We start from the raw sequence: 22,792 nt of genomic DNA on the forward strand, positions 1-22,792 counted from the left end.
AACACTGACATGGCTTAAGGTGCTGCAGTTACCATTTAAAATCAATATTTGAGCAATGATTGGCCACTTGTAATTTTTGACTGTCAGAAAGGCTTGCATAGCTCATTAGTCAAGCTTCATTCTTATGAACTGAATGAGTTACATATAATTACTGTATAATTACATATAGTTATCATGACTGTTCAAGCATTGTAAACACCAACGCTAACCAGTGCGCTCTAGTGGTTAATTTTGTCACAGAGGTTTTGGCTGTTCTGCTGTGATCCACATAGCCTGTAAAAAGAAGTTAGACATACTGCACCACTAATTCGTTACAGGTTAGGCTTTAATTTAGAACTGAACAATTGAACAGTCACCACACTGGCATTAGAAGTATTAAATATCAGCTTAAATGTGAGCTTAAACACACTCAGATCATGCTGGTGTTTCCATTTCCATGCCCTTAATTTTATTGGCCAAACAGAAAAGAGAAGGTTCTGAAGTGTAGAAAAAATATTTACACAGAAGATCTATCTTTTCTAATACTTACCAAACCCTAAAGGCAATAATCATTTAAATTGCCAACTAGGGTTTATTCATTGCAAGATGCACTGCCATTGTTTAAGTAAGGTATTGCGTATACGAAAAAGTATTACCTTTAAATATTACCTTAAGGCATATGCATATGTCCTTTATGCATATCAATGCAAATTGTATGATATCGCAGTCATAAGAACATTGTAAAATATTACTTAGAGAAAATGTTTTATAATTATATTAGGCACTCAGCTCAAGTATTTTGCTAAAATGGACAAATAGTAGTTTAGTTTTACTTGAGAAATGTAATGTTAATTGCATTTAGAATATGTTGACATATATATATTAAAGAGGTAATTACTTTGTAAGTAGTGACGATGTTAACATGACAGTTTTGTCACATAAACTGCTCATTGAAGATGTGATTGTTACAAAAACAGCAAAGTGCTGAAAGATTTTCTTTCATCCAAAAAGACTCAATGACAGCATTTAAGAAATACAAGCATGAACCAAACTGCTAAATGCCAGGGCCAGAGCTTCACAATCCAGCTGCAATATGGTGACTAATTCCAGTGCAGCCTGCATTCCAGGTAGAAGAGAAGTGAAAACACTAACACATGCCAAAACATCTGTGTCTTCATGTTCAGTACATAGAGATAGAAACATCACACAATCATATACACCTATGACAAGTATCTCAGCAAATCAATAAATAGAATAAGACATAAAAGGTCATGTGTATGCATGTTACAACCCAGGCAAATAATAAAACAGGGCCAAATATGAGACTGTCACTACAACACCTGATACTAATAAAATATACATATTGCATATTGCATTGCTATGCTAGGCCTCATGGACCACATTATATCAATATCTTACAGAACAGGCTACAGCCACAGTGACATAAAGGCCTTCATTGTGTCTGCTGAGATCACATTACATACGGAAACATTTTGTTTCTGATCACTTCTGTTGTTAGGGTATCGTATGAATGCATACTGTAAGATTCAGGTTTTCATGGAAATTGATTGGAGTCTCTGTTTATGTTCAGTCTTTCAGGCCTGTCTAAAACAAGACCATTTTTTTCACACAAGGCAACTAAATAGGCTCAACATAATTGGCTGGGTACAGTCCAAGCCGCCCGTCATCCAGTCTTCCTTTACACCATCCTTGATCATCTTCATCTTCTAGCTTAGTTAGTTCATCACCTGGAAGGGAAAAATGAGACCATCTTAGTTTTCACCTTCAGGAGTGCAGACATGCAGAGAAAGTGACAGGGAATTTGCAGTCCATATATACAAACTTCTACTCCAACAAAAAAAAAATGGCCAGACCATTGCTTGTATACTAATAAGATTTTTATTTTTTGACAACAATTTTACAGTTTATACAGAAATATGAGCAAGCACACAATGTTTAAAATACACTGCATAGGATTTCTGGTTTAAAATGACAGCATTTTTGAGCCACTACAAAACAATTATTCCAAACATTATGTTTACCCTGACAATAATGTCATATTAACTCACAGGAGCTGACTGTTTGAGGCACATGTCAGAGCTTTTGTTTTGATGTTCCTCCTCTGGTGATTTTCTTTTATTGATAATTTGTCTGTCCTTTTGCAGTGATTTTAAGGAGCTATAAGTAGTTATAAGGTTATAGTAAATTGTTACAGTATTAATAAGCTTTTACTTGATTATCTAAAATTTGTGTCATTGACATGGTTATCACTGTCTTAGGACCACCATGCAATTCCACCACATATCCCTGGTTGTTAAAATCCTGTCATAACTCTTGCAACTCGCAGTAGTATTTCTCCAGCAAAGGACTTAATTATAAAATCCCCAAACAGTATATAAGTGCAGTGAGGGAATTGACATCTATTGGAATTTGATGTTAGGTGTCTCACCTACTCTGAAGCTGAGCTCATCTTGTTCTTGCCCTTCATAATCATATAGTGCCCTGACTCGCACTCCTTGGCTCCTTTCCTCCTCAAATGGGTTGTTGCCTCCGTTGGTCTCTGCAGCGGCCTGCTCTTCATCTGACCACTCTGCCGAGTAGGCCTGAGTCTTTTCATAACTGCTCACGCTGAAACATCAGAATGGTCAAACAGAACTGTTACAGATGCAATGGATATGTGGGTTTTGTTTCTGAGCATGAGTAATTCATAATGAACAAATAATGGAATGGTAGAAAAAACAGCTATATTTATCAGAGTGTGTTACTTCTGATAAGTCAGAATTCTCTGTCTGCTGCTCTAACCCAAGCTCACAGTTTACCTTCTCCTTTTGGTATAAATAAATGCATTAACTGTACCTGCTACGGTTTTCAACCTGTGGTGATGAGTGTTGATCCCCAACAGTCATGACATGGGTGAGTGTAACACCATCATGGTTCTTTTTCACTTTTTCTTTCTTGCTGATAGCATGACTGAGATCTGGGTTATATTCCTGTGGAAGAGAAAGAGATTTCAGAGCTTACACTATTTAAGTGCATAACAATTTCATCCTAAATGTCAAAGAATATCAAAGATATTTGTTTAACAGTGGCAATGCCATGAGAAGCAGTGTTAATATCTATGTATACAAGCAGTGAGATTTAAAAACAGAATCTACAGTCTTCTGCTTCCTCAAAAAGTACACTCAGGATTTACTGTACCCTCAGATTTACACCTCAAGTAAAGCCTAATAAAGTACCATAACCAAAAAATAAATAAATAAATGTTTTACTTTAAAAAACGTTACTACTATCATCCTTGCCCTTGTAATCACTTTATACTTAAAAGTTCACCTCAAACTGCGGCCAATTCATGTGCATGCCTGGGCCATGGTTGTTGTTGAACCACCTGAGGTCTTCTTGAGGACTGGCAGAGGTGATAGTTCGTTCAAGCTCCTTGTAAACTGTGGCATAGCTGCAAAAAAAACAGGACAGATCTCATTACAGATCTTTGAAATGAGATCTTTAGATCTCATTACACTGTTATACAACAAATACAATGGACTGGTTAAAACTTTGTAAAACTGAACTTCTTTAAGGGAAATTTTATTCAAATTTTATTCAAATTTTGCAAATAAAAAATTAATTGACAAACAGAATATTGCTGAAAATGCATGAAACTCTAAAGACCAGCTATCATTACTTTAGCATTTAGCTGATAGAGTTCCATTAACAGATTAGAGAATCTAGAGGCAGAAAAATTACCTTAACAAAAGCTAATTGAAATAACTATATCAGCTTTGGCAGAGAGTTGTTAAGTGGAGCTAATCTTTAGGCTGACCTTTGGTTCTCTGTGAGGTTAATATGACGTTTGATATCCAGAAGCACCTCCCTGAAGAAAGCCAGTCTCCTCTCCTCAAACTGCTGGCACTGTTCAAACACCAGCTCCATGTTTTCCACATACTGTGGTGTACAATTGCTCAGCTCATCCAAAGTCTTCACATATTTCTCTTTGGCCTACAATAAAGAACAAAAATGTCATTTCTAAACATTGATCCCCAATAAAGAAACTGTGTGTCAAATGATAACACATGCGTTTTACCTACTCCTATTGTTGTAGTCATAGCCAGTAAATATCTGTCTGAATTATAACCACTTTAGATCTATCTATAGTGAATGGATGTAGCATCCACAGAGTGTGTGTGACCCCTTGAAAGCATCACATTATGCCGGGGTTGTCCCCAGAGACCCAACCTTTCATTTCAAGGTGAGCAATTTATCTTGGACAGTATGTCTGGTCTGATTAATAGTGCATAACAACAGGCAGAACCATGGTCTGTATAGGCCACTGAGCGGTCAGCATTCTGTTCGATATGCTGTAGATGTTACCGCTTAACTTAACCACCTTCTTGTAAATTTGTCAATCCCAGGCTAGGGGGCATATGTTGCTACTATTTCTCACTTGACAGGGAGAACACAAAGGACATACAGAATATGCATGCTGGGCCATTTACTCAGGAAGCATATATATGATCTTGTCACCATTATTGGCACATGATTTTGTTTTGAGGGGCAGTTGTGGGGTGCAGCATTCCCATTTTTACTACTACTTTTGCTGTTGCATTTAAACTCTATATTTGGGCACTGACTGGCCATTTGTAATTTTTGACTTCCTTTGTGATAGCTCATTAGTAAAGTTTCACTCTCATGAACTGCACCATCTGCTCAAACATCAACTGGCTTTTTTTCTCATTTTAAAGATTCACAGGTTTTAAGCCAGATAATTGGTGCAGCATGTTGATCTTGATAAGCATTCACCTGGGATGTGCCACATGAAACAAATACCTCAATACCACTCAATATTCAGTGCTGCTGTTATGCTATGTTCTTGCTATACTCTGTGATCTTTAGTGTGCAATAGTGATGAGATATTAACATTCTCTGTGAATGCTGGCCTCATGGTCAGAGAATAATTTGCAGCCTTTGATAGCATGTTTGTCCCTATATGAGACGTGATCTTGTACTTCACTGCACTGTTGCATTCCTGATAACCGAGGGTGTTTTAAGTGTTTAATGAAGGAAATATATTTTCTTTTTTAACCAGCAATACATTAATTGTCCAAAAACAATGTTCATGAAATGTCATAAAACAATTGCATTAACTTACAGATAACACAAACATTTTTTTATATGGAAAATGAATGCATGCATACTCAGTGACTAAATATATGATATGATATGATATGATATGATATGATATGATATGATATGATATGATATGATATGATATGATATGATATGATTCTCCCAGGCTTACCTTCTGAACTTCACTTTTGCATTTGTCCAACTTCTCCTGGAACTTTTTCTGCTGGTCTGCAGTGGTAGATGATGCTTCTCCCTTGCTGTTGGCTTCTCGACTGGAGGCAATCTTCTCTTCCTTGCAGGCCATATGGTATGCTTTCTTTGCTGTCTCCACCTAAGGGAAAGGCAAATGTCTTTTTAAATTAATTTGTTGTTAGTTAACCGAGGCCAAGATAATGCTTAGTGCTCATACATACAGAATTTTGCATATGTAACTATTCTGCAAACAAATGTGTGCTTTTGTTAGAGCACAATTAAAAACTGTTGCAACATAGGGTATTATTTACTATTTCTAATATAAAAAATAATAAACAAACAAACAAACAAACAAATAAATAAATACTGAAAGCACTTATTGCATGGCAATATGGAAACTTAACTATAATGTTCCTCACCTCTTTAAGCTTTTTGGCCCATGGTTTTTGAGCCTTTCTGAAGCCTTCCTCTGCCTCTTTAGTCTCCTTAAAGCTTCCCATAATTTGCTTGTGGTATGAGTCTTTCTGCCAGTTTTTCACTTTCTCCATGTCCACATTTACAAGAATGTTCTTTATGTCCTGGTGAAGATCACTCACTTTATCTGTTTCATTCATCATTGCGATCCAGGCCCTCTCTACTGAGCCATACTGTGGCCCTGAGTTACAGACAAAGAAAAGACATAGAAAGTAGAGGAGGTGCTACAGTATATCTAAGGTCTAGATATACTTAATTATAATTATACTTGAAAATGGAATAAATGTCCAAACTCTATGAATGATTTACTTTTCAGTACCTCTTTCCACTAGCTGTCTCCATCTCTTGGACCAGTCTGTTAGCTGCTGTGAATATGCCTTCTCTATTTTGGCACGCTCTTGAATGCAACTCATCATGTCATTGCAGAGCCGGTGACCGTCATCGATGCGCTTTACTGTACGCTTGTAGTTTGCAACCTGTGATAAAAATGGCTCCGATTACAGCAATTCTTTAAATAAGCTAACGATAAAAAATGGCATGCCAAAAATTAGACTAAAATCATTATCGTCAGGTGCCAGGAGCTCTATGTTGAAATAAACAAGGGTCTGACCTCCCAGAAACTGTCTGTGGTCTCATCGGACACCAGACTCTCATCGTAGTTACCCGACATGCTGTGAAATTGGCAGAACAAACTCACGAATGTAGATAAATGCAGCAGAGTGGATTTCACCATACACTGCAAAATAGGTTAAAAGAACACAGTCAGTTAAAAATGCTTTGCTTAACATGTATTATGTATTAGTGTCATCATAGTTAAAAAATGCTTGTACTTTAGCAACACCAGTTATTAATATTTAGTCTCACAGTGCATAATTCTTCTAAAAGTAATACACTGATCATCACTTGAAGTCCCCTAATTGATAACAGTCCATTGATTTCTGTTCCAGACCCTTTTAGACAACCGAGTATATCAATGCATCTATAAACACTAGAAGTCTAGCATACAATGTTCTTTTGTCCACTACAAAGCAGGCATGGCTGAGATGATCTGACATGAAAATAAGAGCCCTGAGGAACTGCTATACATGGTATATGCTGTCATGTCACATTAACAAGTTACTGTTAACACACACAAAAAAACACCACCTCTCTGAACACGTGTTGTTCAGCATCCGCATCCTAACCTCCAGACTTATTAATAAAACTGGTATCAGCTGTTTCAGAAAATGAATCTGAATTGAATTTTTCAAAATTGACAGGACAATAGATTTTGTTTTGAGAGCAAAGAGGAGGCACTACCCTGTTGCCGAACATGGGGGTGCAGCATTCAGGTTTAATAGGAGGCCAGTGGGGGAGGGACGAAATCAGTATGTCAGTTGAAGGCAATACGATAGCACGATTTCAAAACCAAACACAATCTAAAATACATTTGATTACAATTTAATGATAAAAGAGTTTGAATGTGTGCGATATTTTTCTCAAGTGGGTAAAACAATACAGAGGAACAATGACATGTTGAAATGTAGTACTTTTTCGACCCAATGTCGGATTAATCCACACCAATGGACTGAAGGGGCTTTTGTTCCGTAATTATGCAAGGCTGCTGCCACAGCAGACAATAGAGCTGTAAGCATGGCTAAAACATCGTAGCTATAAACTACCGTAACTCAGTGTAAGTGTGTATTTCTCAACCTTGAAAAATCCTAAAAACAATGCTTTTTTTTTTACAGAGACAGAAAAATGTCATGCATATCAACTTTACTAAAATTCCATCATATCAGTTAGTTCAAAACTACTCGTTTTGAAAAAATACAGACATAAGATATAGGAAATGTGCATTTAAATTTATTTGCATACTGTAGGTTATTTTTATATGAAGACAGATATATGCCTTTATGAACAGATGTTGAAAAATCCACCTATATGACCACTATCATTTCCATAAACCACAACCACATGCAAAAAAAACCCAAAAACATCTCACATCAGATGCTGCATGGAGCAAAAGAGCTTCCGGCAGCATCTGAATAAAACTTTCTGTGTCCCTATTATAAGTCAACACCAGAGTAAATAAACAAAGCTGTAGTGCAACAAGACAGAAGCACCATGGTGACAATAACAGCTTACCTGCTCTCTTTCATTAGACAAACATAGCAGCAATTAGATTCCATGCACATGTGACTTCTCTTACAATTCAGCATCATCGGGTTATTATTATTCTTTTGTGCTATTATTGTTCATGTTTATCAACCTCAAGCAAGTCCCACTGAACAAATCTTTCCATATGGTATAGAACCGCACAATGTGTTGGCTGTGTGGGTGTTGCCGTGAGGTGTGTGTGTGTGTGTCTTTGCATGTGAATGGCAGGGTGGGAATCCAATCACATTCTGCTTGAACAGTTCTGACAGTGAGGGGAGGGATAGAGACTGAAGCAAAGAAAATGAATTGCTGGAGGTAGACAAGTGTATAAATTAATTCAATTTAAGCTTTTGAATGAATTTTAGACTCCCTTTCGTTTATTAACTAACAACACTTAATAAAGTAAAACCTCTGACGGACAACTTATTGCGCTACTGTATGTAACCACTTTTAAATGGCACAAAGGATTTTTTTTGTTTGTTTCTGACAATCTACAAGGGAGAAATATTAATTGACTCACTTAGCAGTAACAGCTTTATCCTGGTTAGGGTTTTGGTGGACCCAGGATTAGTGGGAATGGAAAAAAATGGGAATACAGCTTGTCTCCATCACAGAACATGCACACGCACACATTCATACCAAGAGGTAATATAAAGTAGCATGTTTGGGAGGAAACCTAAAGAACCTGGGGTGCTATGGTGGTGTATCTGGGGCCTAGCCTGGGTACACTGGGCATGTGCTAGGAATACATTCATATATGGGGCACTTATACAAGTTATATTTTGCAATTCATTTCCATTTAAAAGGCTTTCAGTACACCACATATTTGAGATAACTTATCTGGTTGCTGAGATGTTCAAAGTCTGAAAGTAAGTCACAGTATGCTTTATCTAAAGTCAGCAACAATAAAGTTATGACAGTTTAATGAAGTATGCAGTCAAGACACTACCCAACACACTTTTTAAAGCTTGCCAAATATCATCTAGTGTCTGCATGTTAATCTTTATTTAAGCGCTCAGATTAGCTCAGGCTTCACAATGTTCTTTGACACATTCTCAGTTGTAATTATGTCATTTATTCTCCCAGCAAATGACAGTTATATAAGCAGAATATGTATGTCTACCCATTGCCCATACTGCACAAATTATACGTTATGAATGTGAGCAAATTCCTAAACTCATAACCACAAAAGATATCAACTGTGTGCCAAAGCAAAATTTTACATGTAATTGACCAACAGCACAGCAATCATAAATGTCTGCCTGTACACAAGCTTTAATAATAAAGGAAACGCTCCCTTTCTTTCATAAATTCCTGTATCATGTGACCTTTGCAGTTGCAGTGACCACTTTCAGTTAAACAGAATTATGGAAGTGCGTTCATTAAGAAAGATAACATGAAATGCTGCCTTCAGATTTCACTGAAAGGAATTACCTTGGAAAAAAAAACGGATGTCTGTTATTTGGCATTTAAAAAAGTGCCATAAAGAAAATGAAAAAGAGATTTTTAAAATTGCAAATGTTTCCTTTAACATTTCACTTAACTGATTATCAGCATGCTCCTAAACTGTTTTTAGACATTGTAAATAGACAAGCCCAGATTAATGTGGTATTTTCATTTTCATTAAATGCACACTGAAAATACCATTGAATTCAAATTGTCTCATTATAAAGTTCAATTATCTGAAATAAACAAGCGTTAATCCAGCTGTATGTCTTTTGCATTTAGTTTTTAATTGTGTATCAATAATAAACAACTGACCATGTTATATCATGTTCATTAAATATATTATATTTTACGGTATCCACCACTTATTGGTATTGGCAGGATAAGCCACAGAGGATGGTGAATGGAAAGGGATAGGGAGAAATGAATGAAAGAGAGAATGTAATGATTGATCGCCCTCCCAGCATGGTAGAGCAAGAGCAGATACACATTTCACTGCATTCATGGCAGCTTCAGTAAAATTCTACAACATTGCAGGCTCACTCCTCCAGGAGGTGAAACACATCAGGAAAAATACTAATTTCTCAACTAACATTAATTATCAATGCTGTGTATGCTACACATTTACATTTACCTCGTTCGGCAGACACACTTATCCAGAGCAACTTACATTTTTATATAACTGAGGGTTAAGGGCCTTGCCCAGGACCCCAACAGTGGCGGCTTGGTGGATCTGGGATTCAAGCTCACAACCTTCTGATTGGTAGTTCAACACTTTAGTTTTAGGTTAGGTTAAATAATACATAGAATAATCATGTGCATAATAAAAAAAAATAGCTCAGCATGCACATACTGCTTTTCTGCACACTTGAGGTTGTTGAGGAGAAAACTCTCTCTCTCTCTCACTCATTCTCTACCACTTATCCGAATGAGGAGAAAACAATTCACCCAAATATCAGTATCAGTTTACATTTTGTTATTTGATTCGAAGAGTTCTCTTTTTAAGTTTTACAAATTATTAGACCCCAGCTATATCAACACATTTTATAAGTTGATAAAAAAAAGGTAGGACTATAAACAAACTTAACTGTGGTTTATCACACCTGAGTTCAATTTCTCTAGCCACACCCAGGCCTGATTACTGCCACACCTGTTCGCAATCAAGAAATCACTTAAAGAAGACCTGACTGACAAAGTGAAGTAGACCAAAAGATCCTCAAAAGATAGACATCATGCCGAGATCCAAAGAAATTCAGGAACAAATGAGAAAGAAAGTAATTGAGATCTATCAGTCTGTTAAAGGTTATAAAGACATTTTAAAGCTTTGGGACTCCGGCGAACCACAGTGAGAGCCATTATCCACAAATGGTGAAAACGTGGAACAGTGCTGAACCTTCCCAGGAGTGGCCTGCCGAACAAAATTTCCCCAAGAGCACACCGACGAATCTTCCAAGATGTCACAAAAGACCCCACAACAACATTCAAAGAACTGCAGGCCTCACTTGCTTTAGTTAAGGTCAGTTCATGACTCTACCATAAGAATAAGACTGGGCAAAAATGGCCTGCATGGCAGATTTCCAAGACTAAACCCGCCGATAAGCAAAAAGAATATAACAATCCTCTCAGATTTGCCAGAAAACATCTTGATGTTCCCCAAGGCTTTTGGGAAAATACTCTTTGGACTGATGAGACAAAAGTTGAACTTTTTGGAATGTGTGTCCCATTACATCTGACCTGAAAGTAACAGCATTTCAGAAAAAGAACATAATAATATTATACCAATAAAATAATACCAACAGTAAAATATGATGGTGGTAGGGTTATGGTCTGGGGCTGTTTTGTTGCTTCAGGTCCTGGAAGACTTGCTGTGATAAATGGAACCATGAATCCTGCTGTCTACCAAGAAAATCCTGAAGGACACTGAGCGGCCATCTGTTCGTGACTTCAAGCTAAAGTGAACTTGGGTTCTGCAGCAGGACAATGATCCAAAACATTGTCAAAACACTGACCTGAATCCTATTGAGATGCTGTGGCATGACCTTATGCTCTAAGTACATGCAGTTCATGCTCGAAAACCCTCCAATGTGGCTGAATTACAACAGTTCTGCAAAGATGAGTGGACCTCCACAGCGCTGTAACACTCACTGCAAGTTATCGCAAATGCTTGATTGTAGTTCTTGCTGCTAAGGGTGGCCCAACCAGTCATTAGGTTTAGGGGGCAAACACTTTTTCACACAGGGCCACGTAGGTTTGGATTTTGTTTTCCCTTATAAAAACCTTCATTTAAAAACTGTATGTTGTGTTTACTTGTATTATCTTTGACTAATATTTTAATTTGTTTGATGATGTGAACGTGTGACAAATTAACGTGTGACAAACGTGTAAAGAAATAAAAAAATTAGTTACTTTTTCACACCACTGTATGTATACAGTATATATATGTAAAAGGCTATACTTTGTGTACACATTAGAGTCATCAAACTAGATGTCTACCATTTAAACAAGATGTGGTAGCATAGTGGTTAAGGTGTCGGAACTGCCAATCAGAAGGTTGTGAGTTTGAATCCCAGATCCACCAAGCTGCCACTGTTGGGGCCCTGAGCAAGGCCCTTAACCCTCAATTGAATAAAATGGGATAAAAATGTAAGTTGCTCTAAATAAGTCTGCCAAATGAGGTAATACTTTTTCACACCACTGTGTGTGTATATATACTGTAAAATTTACTAAAATATGTTTGAACTTTTGACAGTGTATATGCCTAATATTGGTGCACATGTTCTGTATGACTGGATCCATAAGGAAAATTCTCTAAAGCCAAGAATGCTGAGTCAACACAACTCAATATCTACTGCAACAGTGACGTGAGCTGCAGATCAATGTATCCAAGGTCATCCACGCTGCTGCGTGTCGGTTTAAGCAGCACCTGTTCCGACTAAAGCCTCGTCTCTGTGTCAAAAGAGTATCACGTTTGCTACCACATTACCTCACCAGGCCAAGATTAGGTTTGTATCCTATTCTAGTAGGTTTACATTCACAGTTAGACTTGAAGGGAAAATATCAACAAATTCAATATTTATTTGAACAGAATTCCACGCTCAAAGTACAGCTTGGCCCATGCTACAAAATGACAACATTCGGTATCCATACAATATCCACTCTCCTAGAAATACATCGACAGGTAAATTATTAATTGATTTCTGTTACCTGATAAGACACAGTCAGGGTTCATTGCAAGTGGTCACAATTCTTTTCATTCAAGTATTGGGAGTCTTTGCTTTATACTTTTTATTCTGATTCGGAGCCTAATAATTATCCTTAAAAATAATAATTCTTATAAAGACTTTTAAATTATCGTTATTTGGGATTAAATGAGATCAATTTTGAAAATGAAACACAAAGTAAGGCAGAAACTAATTATTAATTAATTAAACTAATTAACTAGCTAACTAATTAAAAATTATTATTATTATTATTATTATTATTATTATTATTATAGTGGGTATATAATAAAGCTACAAAAGCACATCAAATAAAGGGAAAGTCCAATTTTTTGGAGGATTCATAAATTAACTCACTTCAATTTTACTAACAAAATAAAAAGATGCCACAGTACAGATTTATCAGACGACTAAATAAACAGATTGTATTTATCTAAATGATTAGCCTAACTCTTTATACATACTGCTTATTATTCAGCTATGCATCTTAAAGCACATTATCAGTTAACTACTATTAATTATTCATTATGAACTATGGTGAAAGTTACAATGAAAGTCTTGACCTGAGCTTTTACTCCCTTCTTAATCAATATGATAGTAATTAAAGAAAACCTGATAGGTAACATTGGAGTAATAACTAACAAACCAATTTCCTGAACAGGAGATGAAACTCCACCACACCCTTAGGAATACCATTCAAATGTCAGAGTAAAGGTTACACATTTTACTGTTAACACTGAAGGAAATAACAGTTGGAGCTGCTACTCAAAATCAACAACACCCTTCACAAACTTCCAGGGTATTTGCATAATATGTAAAGTATATTTGAAACAATAAGCCATTATGATGTAACTTTGTAAATCGCACCATGTGTTTCTCATAGTTCAACTGTGTATCAGCACTGGTATATGACAAACTGCTTATACATACTGTAGGTTTCTATGTACAACTATCATTTGATTGAAATAAATAAAATGTTTGGTCATATCAGGCTTAAATATTTATGGATGAATGAAACCTCACCTGAGGATTGCTGACTTAAAGAAGAACAGTGCATCAGGCTTGTAAAGTGATACTCCTTATAGTGCACAAGTTTGTATGCCTGTGATACACGAGAGTCTGTAACACAGTATAATGCCACACCTTCTTGTCAATGACACACACACATTCACAGATATAAAGATCGGACTTTGTAAATCTCTTCAGGAACTTTCTGGTCCATCAATAATTGGCAGGTAGACCATAGGACTTTAACAAAACATCTTAAGAAGACAAAGGACTGGGTGAAAAAAGAGACACTTCCTTGCATTACACCTTTTGTCCCCTCTAAATTTAACATCTGTTATATATATAGTACATATCTCCACTCTGGATCACTGATTAATAAAAGCCTATGACATCACTATGGTTCATATAAAATTGCAATAAAATAATTTACTATCCATGCTGTAAAAGATATACGAGATAAATTTTGACAGAGAATGTGGCACACCTTTACAAGTGTCCAAAATTCTGGCAGTACACTATAGTGCCTCTGGTAAAAGGCTGTCAGGGAAGAAGCTGTCATAATGAGAGGGATTACTTATAATGATGGTAATTTTATGAATGCAGCACTAATGCTAAATGTCCTCAATGGAAGAGAGAGAGACTCTCAATGTTCTCAAATGTTTTCACTACCCACTATAGCAGGTCCTGCATCCTGAGATATTGGAAATACATAATCAGGATGATCTCTGTGGTATTTCATATGGACTATACTGTATGTGATGTTAATGATGGAAGTGGTATTAAGGTAAGGTCATGTATAATGTGAACAACAAGGACCTTGGATCTACTAGCATTACCAACAACAGGACTGTAACACTGAGTGCAAAAAAAAAGTCCTTCTGAGATCAACAGCCATTCTTTTTTTTTTTTTTTTCCTCACACACCAGCCTGCAATCTGCTCTGCTTCTTCTCTGCATGCTGACTCTTCATTGTTTCTGATGTCCAGGACTGTCATCAGCAAACTTGATTCAAACTGCTCTTTCAAGCACACTTGGAAGTCATCAACATGAACTGCAGTGGAGGGAGAAAATAGCCACGAGGGACCCCGGTATTAAGTGTGGTGATGCTGTACATTATCTAAATTATCTGAAGAAAGTCCAGGATGCAATATCACAGGGAAGTGTTTGACAACCAGCAAGCTCAGTTTATTTTTGTGGTATAATTGTGTTGAACACCTGAACTGATATTAGGAGTAATACTTCTCACATAATTGAAGAGACAGGGTCAGGTGAAAAAAGATGAATATGACATCATCTGTAACCAAGTTGAGCAAATAATCAAAATGCAAACTATTTCATATGGCTAAATGTTTGCTCTTTAATTTGCATTATTAAAGCTGAGAGTATATTAGTTTTCTTTAGCATCATGACGATATAGTTTTGGCTGTAGTAGTAAAGCACACAGAAACTGACAGAGATGTTAAAGATGTCTGAAAGGACATCAAGGAGCAGATCAGCACCTCCTCTGGGCACCCAGCCAGGTATACTGTTGAAACCAGCAACCTTTTTTGTGGATGTCAGCAATAGACAGACAGGATATCTAGACTGTTTTTCCTTGCAGTTGTGTTGCTCTGTGTTTCAAGCCAAGATGTTTTGCACATATGAGAAGGAGAACTCATCATCATCATCATCATCATCATCATCATCATCATAAGCATGTGGTGTTGTTCTATAGTCAGTGAATGCCTGTCATATGCACCATCTGTGTTTTCACTTAAATTCTCTTTGAGTTCAGAACAGACTGACAGGCGGTTTTTTAACAAATACAGTATATCTCACTTAATTATCTCCCTCACTTACTTGGCTTATTAGTACAGTAAATAACCAAGTAGCTGTGATACTGTATGTTACCTTCTTGTTTTCTCTTGCATCTATAGCTAAACTACATATTGTTTGAATGGTAGCATTGGTCTGAGATAGTCACAGCATATGATATGATCTTTCATAGTATATTTCAGTGTGCTTTTACAAAGCACCATGTGGACAACACATTATGACTTACTTCATGATTATCATAGTTACTTCATAACATCTGGTTCATCCTTTGCAATATTTTCTTAACAATAATATTCAGTATAGATTGCTCATTATTACTTTTTAGTTTCATTTCCCCCATGTAGTGCCAGGATTCGTACCATGTTTATAAATGTCTAATAATTGTTACATATTAGCCTTAAAATGTGAAATAATGCCACGGATATCTTGTGGCGCCTGAGATCATCAAGGAGAAAGGACATATTTGCAAGTTCTGTTCAACTGAGGTAGACATATTGTGCAAATTTCTTTGTTCTAGCTGAATGTGTGTTACATTATTATTATGAAAGTCCCTTCATGCTGTCTTAGCTCAAAGCAATGAACGTCAAGAACGTCAAGTATGTCAAGATTAAGAGTAGGCCTGAGGCAAGACATAGACCAGGGGTGTCAAACTCTGTAATTATTTTTGGCCCGCGAGATCATATCAAATGTGCATTACAGCTGGCTAGCCGCATGCAAATGTTAATAGTAAAAATCCCAGAATGCCTTGCCACTGTATTGACACGTAGTCACGAACAGCAAGCACCCCTCATTCTCTGTTGACAGTCGTTAACAACCATGCTACAGTCACATCGGGCAAGTTAATTCCACCCTCCACAAAAATGGCCAAACGAAAGATGGACAATCTTTCAAGAGCTTTCAAGACAGGTGGGAGGCAGATAATCTGTTCACGAATATAAAGGACAGACCTGTTTGTCTTGTGTGCTAACGGATCTAACGTGTCTGTAATGAAAGAATATAACATGAGAAGACACTATGAAACGAAACATTATGAGAAGTATAAGGACCTGGATGTAAAGCAGAAGCTCCAGAAGGCGGAGGAGATGAAAAAAAAGTCTGGTTTCCCGGCAGACTATGTTCATGAAAGCTAAATCAAAAAGTGAAGCTGCTGTAAAGGCTGTAAAGCTTTATTGTGGCAGCAGAGATGGCAAAATCTGCCCGGCCCTTTAATGAGGGGGAGTTTGTCAAAAAGTGTATGGTCAAAGTTTGCGAAATGAACCCCACTGATGTGTCTTTTATTTCGAATTTAATTTCTTATGTGTTTGTAATATCAAGCTCTGTTTTTTCCAAATCCTGTGTTTAAGCAAAACTAAAGTTTGTTTCCATATGAAAAAGGTTGAACATTACATCTCAGTTGCAGTTAATTTTTCAATAAATATTCAGTTTGGCCCGTGACTTGATCTAAGTTTTATATTTTGTCCCACTGTGAATTTGAGTTTGACACCCCTGACATAGACTATAGGATTTAAAGGAATGCATGGCACCAATATACTGAGATATATCTCAAAATATATATTAACCTTTGTATTTTGGCTTCATGAAAGTGCATAAGGTTCTAACTTTCATGTCACTTTGTAACTGTAAATAAATCCTCACATTTCCACTTATTTCAATAAGTATTATGAAGGATCAAAGATGCTAGAAGCTGACAGTGAGACTGCATAATAAATGGCATAATGGTTACACATGAATAAAATGATTGAATTGAAAGACAGCTTTTTAGACAGATACAAGTCTAAATGAGAGCTCTTTTCTCCAGGGCTGGTAGTCTGTTATGTAATACTGCTAGCAATGCTGATATCACAGCATTCAACAGAGCAATATTCACAAATCCCTATGTGGATAATATAGGCTGTATACTACTCCTATGAGGAATATCCGGGTGTAGGAGTAATCACGATGAACGCAGCCTCTTACTCTACCTGTACAGTACTATTTTCATTGCATTTTGCCCATATAATATAAACAATAGCAACATCTCTGTTCACGCATCTAGAGAGATATATTTCTAAATAAAATTATAAAGTAAGATGTGTGATCATGTGGGCTGATTATAATGGGCTACAGTCTCTATAAATCCTCACTTTTCATAATTGTTTATGCCAGAATGTCATGATTGTGCTTTTCTATAAATTGTTTATTGTTTACAAGCATTACCAACAACACAAGTATTTTTACCAATATTATTCTAAAACTTACGATAAATTCACATTGCACAGTTAAGATTAGGACAGTAGGAGTGTGGCAGCGTGGCTCATTTACCCGTAAACCCCCTTTTTGTGTAAATGTGTAAAGGATGAATAATGCTGAGATCTAAAAATCTAACTCTCAGTGATATGAAGAACAGAGATAATTATTGGCTTCAGGATAATCAGAGTGAGCCACTCACAACTGGACATCAATGGAACAACTGTGCAGAGAGTTAGAAGTACAGAGGTTCTTGTTGTGCGCAAGACAGATGTTATATCCTGGACTCTCGATACTACTGCCTTTCCTATAAGACCCAGCACAACCTACAGATCCTACAGACACCGAAAAGAACCAAATCCTCCACTCAATAAGCAAAAACTTATATATTTCATTTTATAATCCTTGCAGTTACTGAATAATCTGTAGCAGTTACACAAGAATTTGCAGTAGTTAACCACCATGCATTCAGATGTATAACTATTAATGAGTTAAATTATCCTTCAAAATAAGCAATGTCAATTATTGAGAGGATTTCTGCAGTACAGAAATAAAACTTCAAGTCCATCTCTAGCTTTGTCTTAATCTAAGAAAAAAGAACAAATACGTCACCTAGATTTCATCTTCAGTTTGTTTTTAAAGGGTATGTAGCCTCACAAAAGGAGCCTATAGGATTGACAGACTGGTAGCATACTGTTCAAGTCCCAAGAGTGTCATTCAGAATGGAGTGAATCACTATGGGAGTCTAAATCTTGTTCTTACCCAACCATGCTAATAAAAAATCTTTTATGTCAGATTGCAATAAACATAAATAGCAAACACTGCTAACAGCTAAGCAGCATAATCTATCTAACAGACAAAAAACAATGAGATGTAGTGCCAATCCTTCATCCTATATTTCAATTGCAACTTTCAGTAGTTGACATGGTTAGATGACTGTGGTTTGATGTAACAAATAAAAAAAAGATTAATATTTGTAATACTAATTAATTAAATAAAGAATACAAGTGATTAATAGATGTCATATACTATGCAAGGCTGGGACCATCACATTTAACTGATGAAGTCATGAGACACTCTGGAAGAGCAGATGGCTTTTAGCAACTGAATTAAATAAGCCACAGATGTCTAAAGACTAAGCAATTGTCTTAATTCCCATTCATTTGGCCCTGGTGACACTTTTACATACAAATCACAACGTTTTTATCCAAGTGCTGCACATGAACAGTATCATGAATCTCAGTATAATACAATTAAAGATGTCAGAGCTTCAACTTTAATTGGCATGTGTTTGATTAAAGCACACAATGGCAATACATCAAGCCTAGTCAACAATATATTTCAGCACCATGGACACTTGTGTGGTTTGATATTTTCAGCATTCTGTAAACTGTGTGCAAGGCAGGAAGAAACTACACACCCATATATTAATATAACACACATATTCACATACTCCTTTATACCTGGGTGTTTGAATTTTTTAAAGATAAACTACCACCTGGTCTGTTTTTTGGTGGTGGGAGGAAACCGGAGAACCCAGAGGTAACAAGCAGAAATGCAAAAGAACATGCAAAACTTAACACATACAGTAGCACAAGTTCAGGGTGGGAAGGGTTCAGCTGTGAGGCAACAGTGTTACCTTCTGCACCACTGCTTGACCATAATACAGAACTTACTAATATTACCCAAAATTGGTAATTCTCAAATGAGAAGTTATGTAATGTATAATTTGAGTGCACTGTTAATTTTTTTGCATGAGTGTTTCTGTGTATGCTTTAAAAATTACAGTATTGATGTTATTCCTTTTTGTCGCAGTGTAATCTACACTTTGGCACTTTTTACGCTTTGCACAGGGGCATGGCTAGGAAAACAGGCCATAGTTCATGGTGCCTGAATTTATAATTATGTTCCACATCTTCAATCATGCATGGCAAGGTGGATCAGATGGTCGTATTGACACCTCACAATCCCAAGTCCTCCGCTTCAAACCTGAACTCTAGCTCCGTACAGAGATTGACATAATTTCCCCTTTTCCATGTGGGCTTCCTTCGAGTTCTTCAGTTTCCTCCCAACTCCCAAAAATATGCAGATAGATGGACTGATTCCGTTAAATGCTAAATTAAATGACTAAATCTGCAGTCATAATTAGAACAATGCAGAAATGATCACTATAACATGCTAGTAGAGGCAAAGCCATGTCCAAAGCTATATACCTGCAAAAAGCTCACAGGAATTCAATCTCATTTTGGTTCACACTACAAAACTTAAGCACTTCATTCGATCAGCAAACATAGGCTGCACAAAATTTTAACTGCTGAGGTCATTTAATTTTTCCCCTAATATCAGCCATAACTGTAACGATCACTCTTCTTTTGACGACCAGCACATTAATATGATTGCACCTCGAAGTTCAGCACACAAGGACATTATGAAGAGGAAAAGGCCTCCAAAGGGCAGTTGAGATTGCTTTTAACAAAATGAGCTTCTGTGAACCTCCTCTGGGGCCACACACACACACACACACGTTTGGTCATTCTATCTTTGTGAAGACTTTGCACTGACAATTATTAATTCAGCTAATTAATGCAGTGTCAAAATCTAACCGTAACCTTTACCTCAGTAACTTCTGTTCTTTTCTTTTTAAATAATGATGATGATGATGATGATCATCATCATCATCATTAGTAGTAGTAGTAGTATAAATATGCAGATTATAATATATTATTACATATAATAATAATAATAATAATAATAATAATAATAATAATAATAACAGCTGCTTTCATACTAAAATGTAATGACATTGTACTTGAAAAAGCAATCAGATACTTTTGTTCAGATTCTGCAGAACATAAAAACATGAGCGTGCACACACAAACACGCACACACACACACACACACACACACACACACAAACACACACACACACACACACACACACGCACGTGCATCCTGTTGGTATGCCATTCTAGCCACTTATTCTAGTCTCGCATTTAGTAACACATATTGAATCGGTCGTGTTTGCATGGCATAAATAAATTATAATTGGAATGTGAATTCAATTAAGTCGCATTTCATGAATAGGCTCAGTGGCTGAAGTCGGAGGCTTTTTGTTTAAAGCCTATTAATCATTTATGAGCGATATCCCCTTACAGCAAGCATCCTGCACCACCATGCACATTGTGGAATACGCTGTGGATAAAAAGCATGAAACTCTTTCACACAAACATTCTAATGCATGCATGCGCGAGTACACAAAACATTTTCATTCTCCTCGTGGAAGATGACAATAAGCCAAATACCAATACATTCACATTGATGGTAAAAGTCAAGCCTTGCCAAACCATGCAGCGTCTCATTATGATGAATAAAACTGCGTTACAACCTACCAGAGACAGAATGGCGAGACTCCAAATATTCCGATTCTAATTAAAACCTTGCGCTTTATTTGGCTTTGATGGACAAATCAGCTGAAGAGGTCTAGTGAGGATGCAGCGCGCTATCACTGAAAGCGCAGGGGCTTATGGGGAACAGCCAATCACAACACTGCGTCTGATAAATATTCATGAACCTTATTAGCATGACGGGATTCCAAAATGGAGGAATCCATAAAAAAAATCTATAGCCTGCTTTCTCATATTGTGTTTCAATGAATTTGTGTTTAAAAAGTGCATTTTTTTTGTCTTTCAGCTTTTGAGCTGCACTATAATTGCATACACATCTTCATTTTACCTACAATAGTCATGCTATTCTACCACCGATCTGCATTCATATATACTTGTTTATACATTTTACCACACAGAATGTCTTTTGTTTCTCACCTGTATACAGAAGTTAATACAATTTTGCTTGTCATTTTATTGCAATCGTATTCTTAGCATATTTTTGTATGTTTGTATTGTTTATTTTGTTCTGTTTTATTCTTACGTATTCTATTTCTCCGACACAGCACGTAGAAAAGCGTCCAAAATAAAATTTGAATTTGAATTTAAACTAAACAGTAGATTTATTTTTGTACAAAGCGTGTAGATTAAAAAAAACAAAAACAACAAAAAAACAAAAACAAAGCACCATTAACACCCAAAAGTGGATTATTTTACGAGTACAACACACTGCAAAAGGTGTTATTCAGCATTTGCTTTTTTACTGTTTGTATAGTTACAGAATTAAAGATTAAAGCTGTAGAACAGAAAACTTAGTACCCAGTACTATGGGACACTATACCAATTCTTGGTAGGCCCTCGATCTGTTCTGAATAGTCTTCATGCTTCATTGCATAAATTCCACAAGATACTGGAAAATTACCTTCAGTAGCTGCATTTTTCAGTTTTTCAGGTGAATCTTTAATGCCAAAATTGTACTACATCCCAAAGGTGTTCTATTGAATTTAGATCTAGTGACTGGGAAGGCACTGAAGAACAGTGAGCTCACTGTCAAGTTCATGAAACCCGATTGCAACTTTTGCTTTGTGACATGGTCTATTGTCATGGTGGAAGTAACCATTAGCAGATATTAATCTGTGGCCATGAAGTCATCAACAATAGGCAGTGTCATTCAAGTAATGACTGAGTAGTAACAGACCCAACGTGTGCCAAAAAAAAAAAAAAAAAAAAAAAAAAAAATACATTCTACCTGTCTGGACTGCTAATACAATGTAGGTTGGGTCCACAGATCCATGTTGGCACCAATTCCTGAGTTTGTGTTTTTAAGCAGAAATTCATCAGACCAGGCTACATTTTGCAGTCCATCTGTTCATGTTTTGTGAGTCTGTGCTCTCTGCAGCCTCAGCTTTCTGCTCTTGTTGACAGAAATGAAACCTGACATGGTTTCTGCAGTTGTAGCCACCCTCTGAAATGTACATTTGAGATGTTTTTTTCTGCTCACCACATTTGTACAGACTGATTATCTTATTTACTTTAGCTTTCTGTCTACTTGAACCTGTCTGTTCTCAGTCTCTATGCGAAAATCCTGGGAAATCTAAAATCAGTTTTTGAAATACATAAAGCAAACTTTTATTTGGTTTTCAGTTCACACTCTTGTCAGTGCTTCTGGTATTGCAAACAGATCATTGCAAACTGTGACAATTCAACACCGGTTCAAGTTTGCAGACATTAAAGACTGATACTCCAAGAATAAATGAGAATAAGTGATATATGTTAGAGTCAATAATGAAAG

General features: G+C 36.5%; 1 protein-coding gene across 6 annotated transcripts; it reads right to left on the bottom strand.

Moving 5' to 3' along the window:
- Nucleotides 1–307: 307 nt before the first annotated feature.
- Nucleotides 308–21,150, bottom strand: pacsin1b (protein kinase C and casein kinase substrate in neurons 1b). Of its 6 annotated transcripts, XM_027147336.2 has the most exons (11): nucleotides 21,007–21,097; nucleotides 13,593–13,688; nucleotides 6,377–6,502; nucleotides 6,086–6,242; nucleotides 5,712–5,947; nucleotides 5,273–5,431; nucleotides 3,797–3,972; nucleotides 3,310–3,430; nucleotides 2,836–2,969; nucleotides 2,429–2,607; nucleotides 308–1,727 (listed from the first exon to the last, which is right to left on the bottom strand). In XM_027147336.2, the coding sequence occupies exons 3-11, from the start codon at nucleotides 6,497–6,499 to the stop codon at nucleotides 1,618–1,620; spliced, it is 1,395 nt and encodes a 464-aa protein (XP_027003137.1). In that variant the 5' UTR covers nucleotides 6,500–6,502; nucleotides 13,593–13,688; nucleotides 21,007–21,097; the 3' UTR covers nucleotides 308–1,617. The 6 variants fall into 6 exon arrangements, with proteins under 6 accessions (XP_027003137.1, XP_027003138.1, XP_047669344.1 ...); XM_027147337.2 differs by lacking the exon at nucleotides 13,593–13,688 and having other exon boundaries at nucleotides 21,007–21,150; XM_047813388.1 differs by lacking the exons at nucleotides 13,593–13,688; nucleotides 21,007–21,097 and adding an exon at nucleotides 18,230–18,250.
- Nucleotides 21,151–22,792: the final 1,642 nt, after the last annotated feature.

The sequence above is a fragment of the Tachysurus fulvidraco genome, chromosome 5 (assembly GCF_022655615.1).
Source record: "Tachysurus fulvidraco isolate hzauxx_2018 chromosome 5, HZAU_PFXX_2.0, whole genome shotgun sequence".
Lineage (NCBI taxonomy): Eukaryota > Metazoa > Chordata > Actinopteri > Siluriformes > Bagridae > Tachysurus > Tachysurus fulvidraco.

Coding starts and splice junctions, on each gene's coding strand:
- pacsin1b (XM_027147337.2), bottom strand. CDS start 6,499: ATGGTGAAATCCACTCTGCTGCATTTATCTACATTCGTGAGTTTGTTC. Junction 5,948..6,085: donor GAGACAGCTAGTGGAAAGAG/GTACTGAAAAGT, acceptor TCTGTAACTCAG/GGCCACAGTATGGCTCAGTA. Junction 3,431..3,796: donor AACCTCACAGAGAACCAAAG/GTCAGCCTAAAG, acceptor TTTTTTTTGCAG/CTATGCCACAGTTTACAAGG.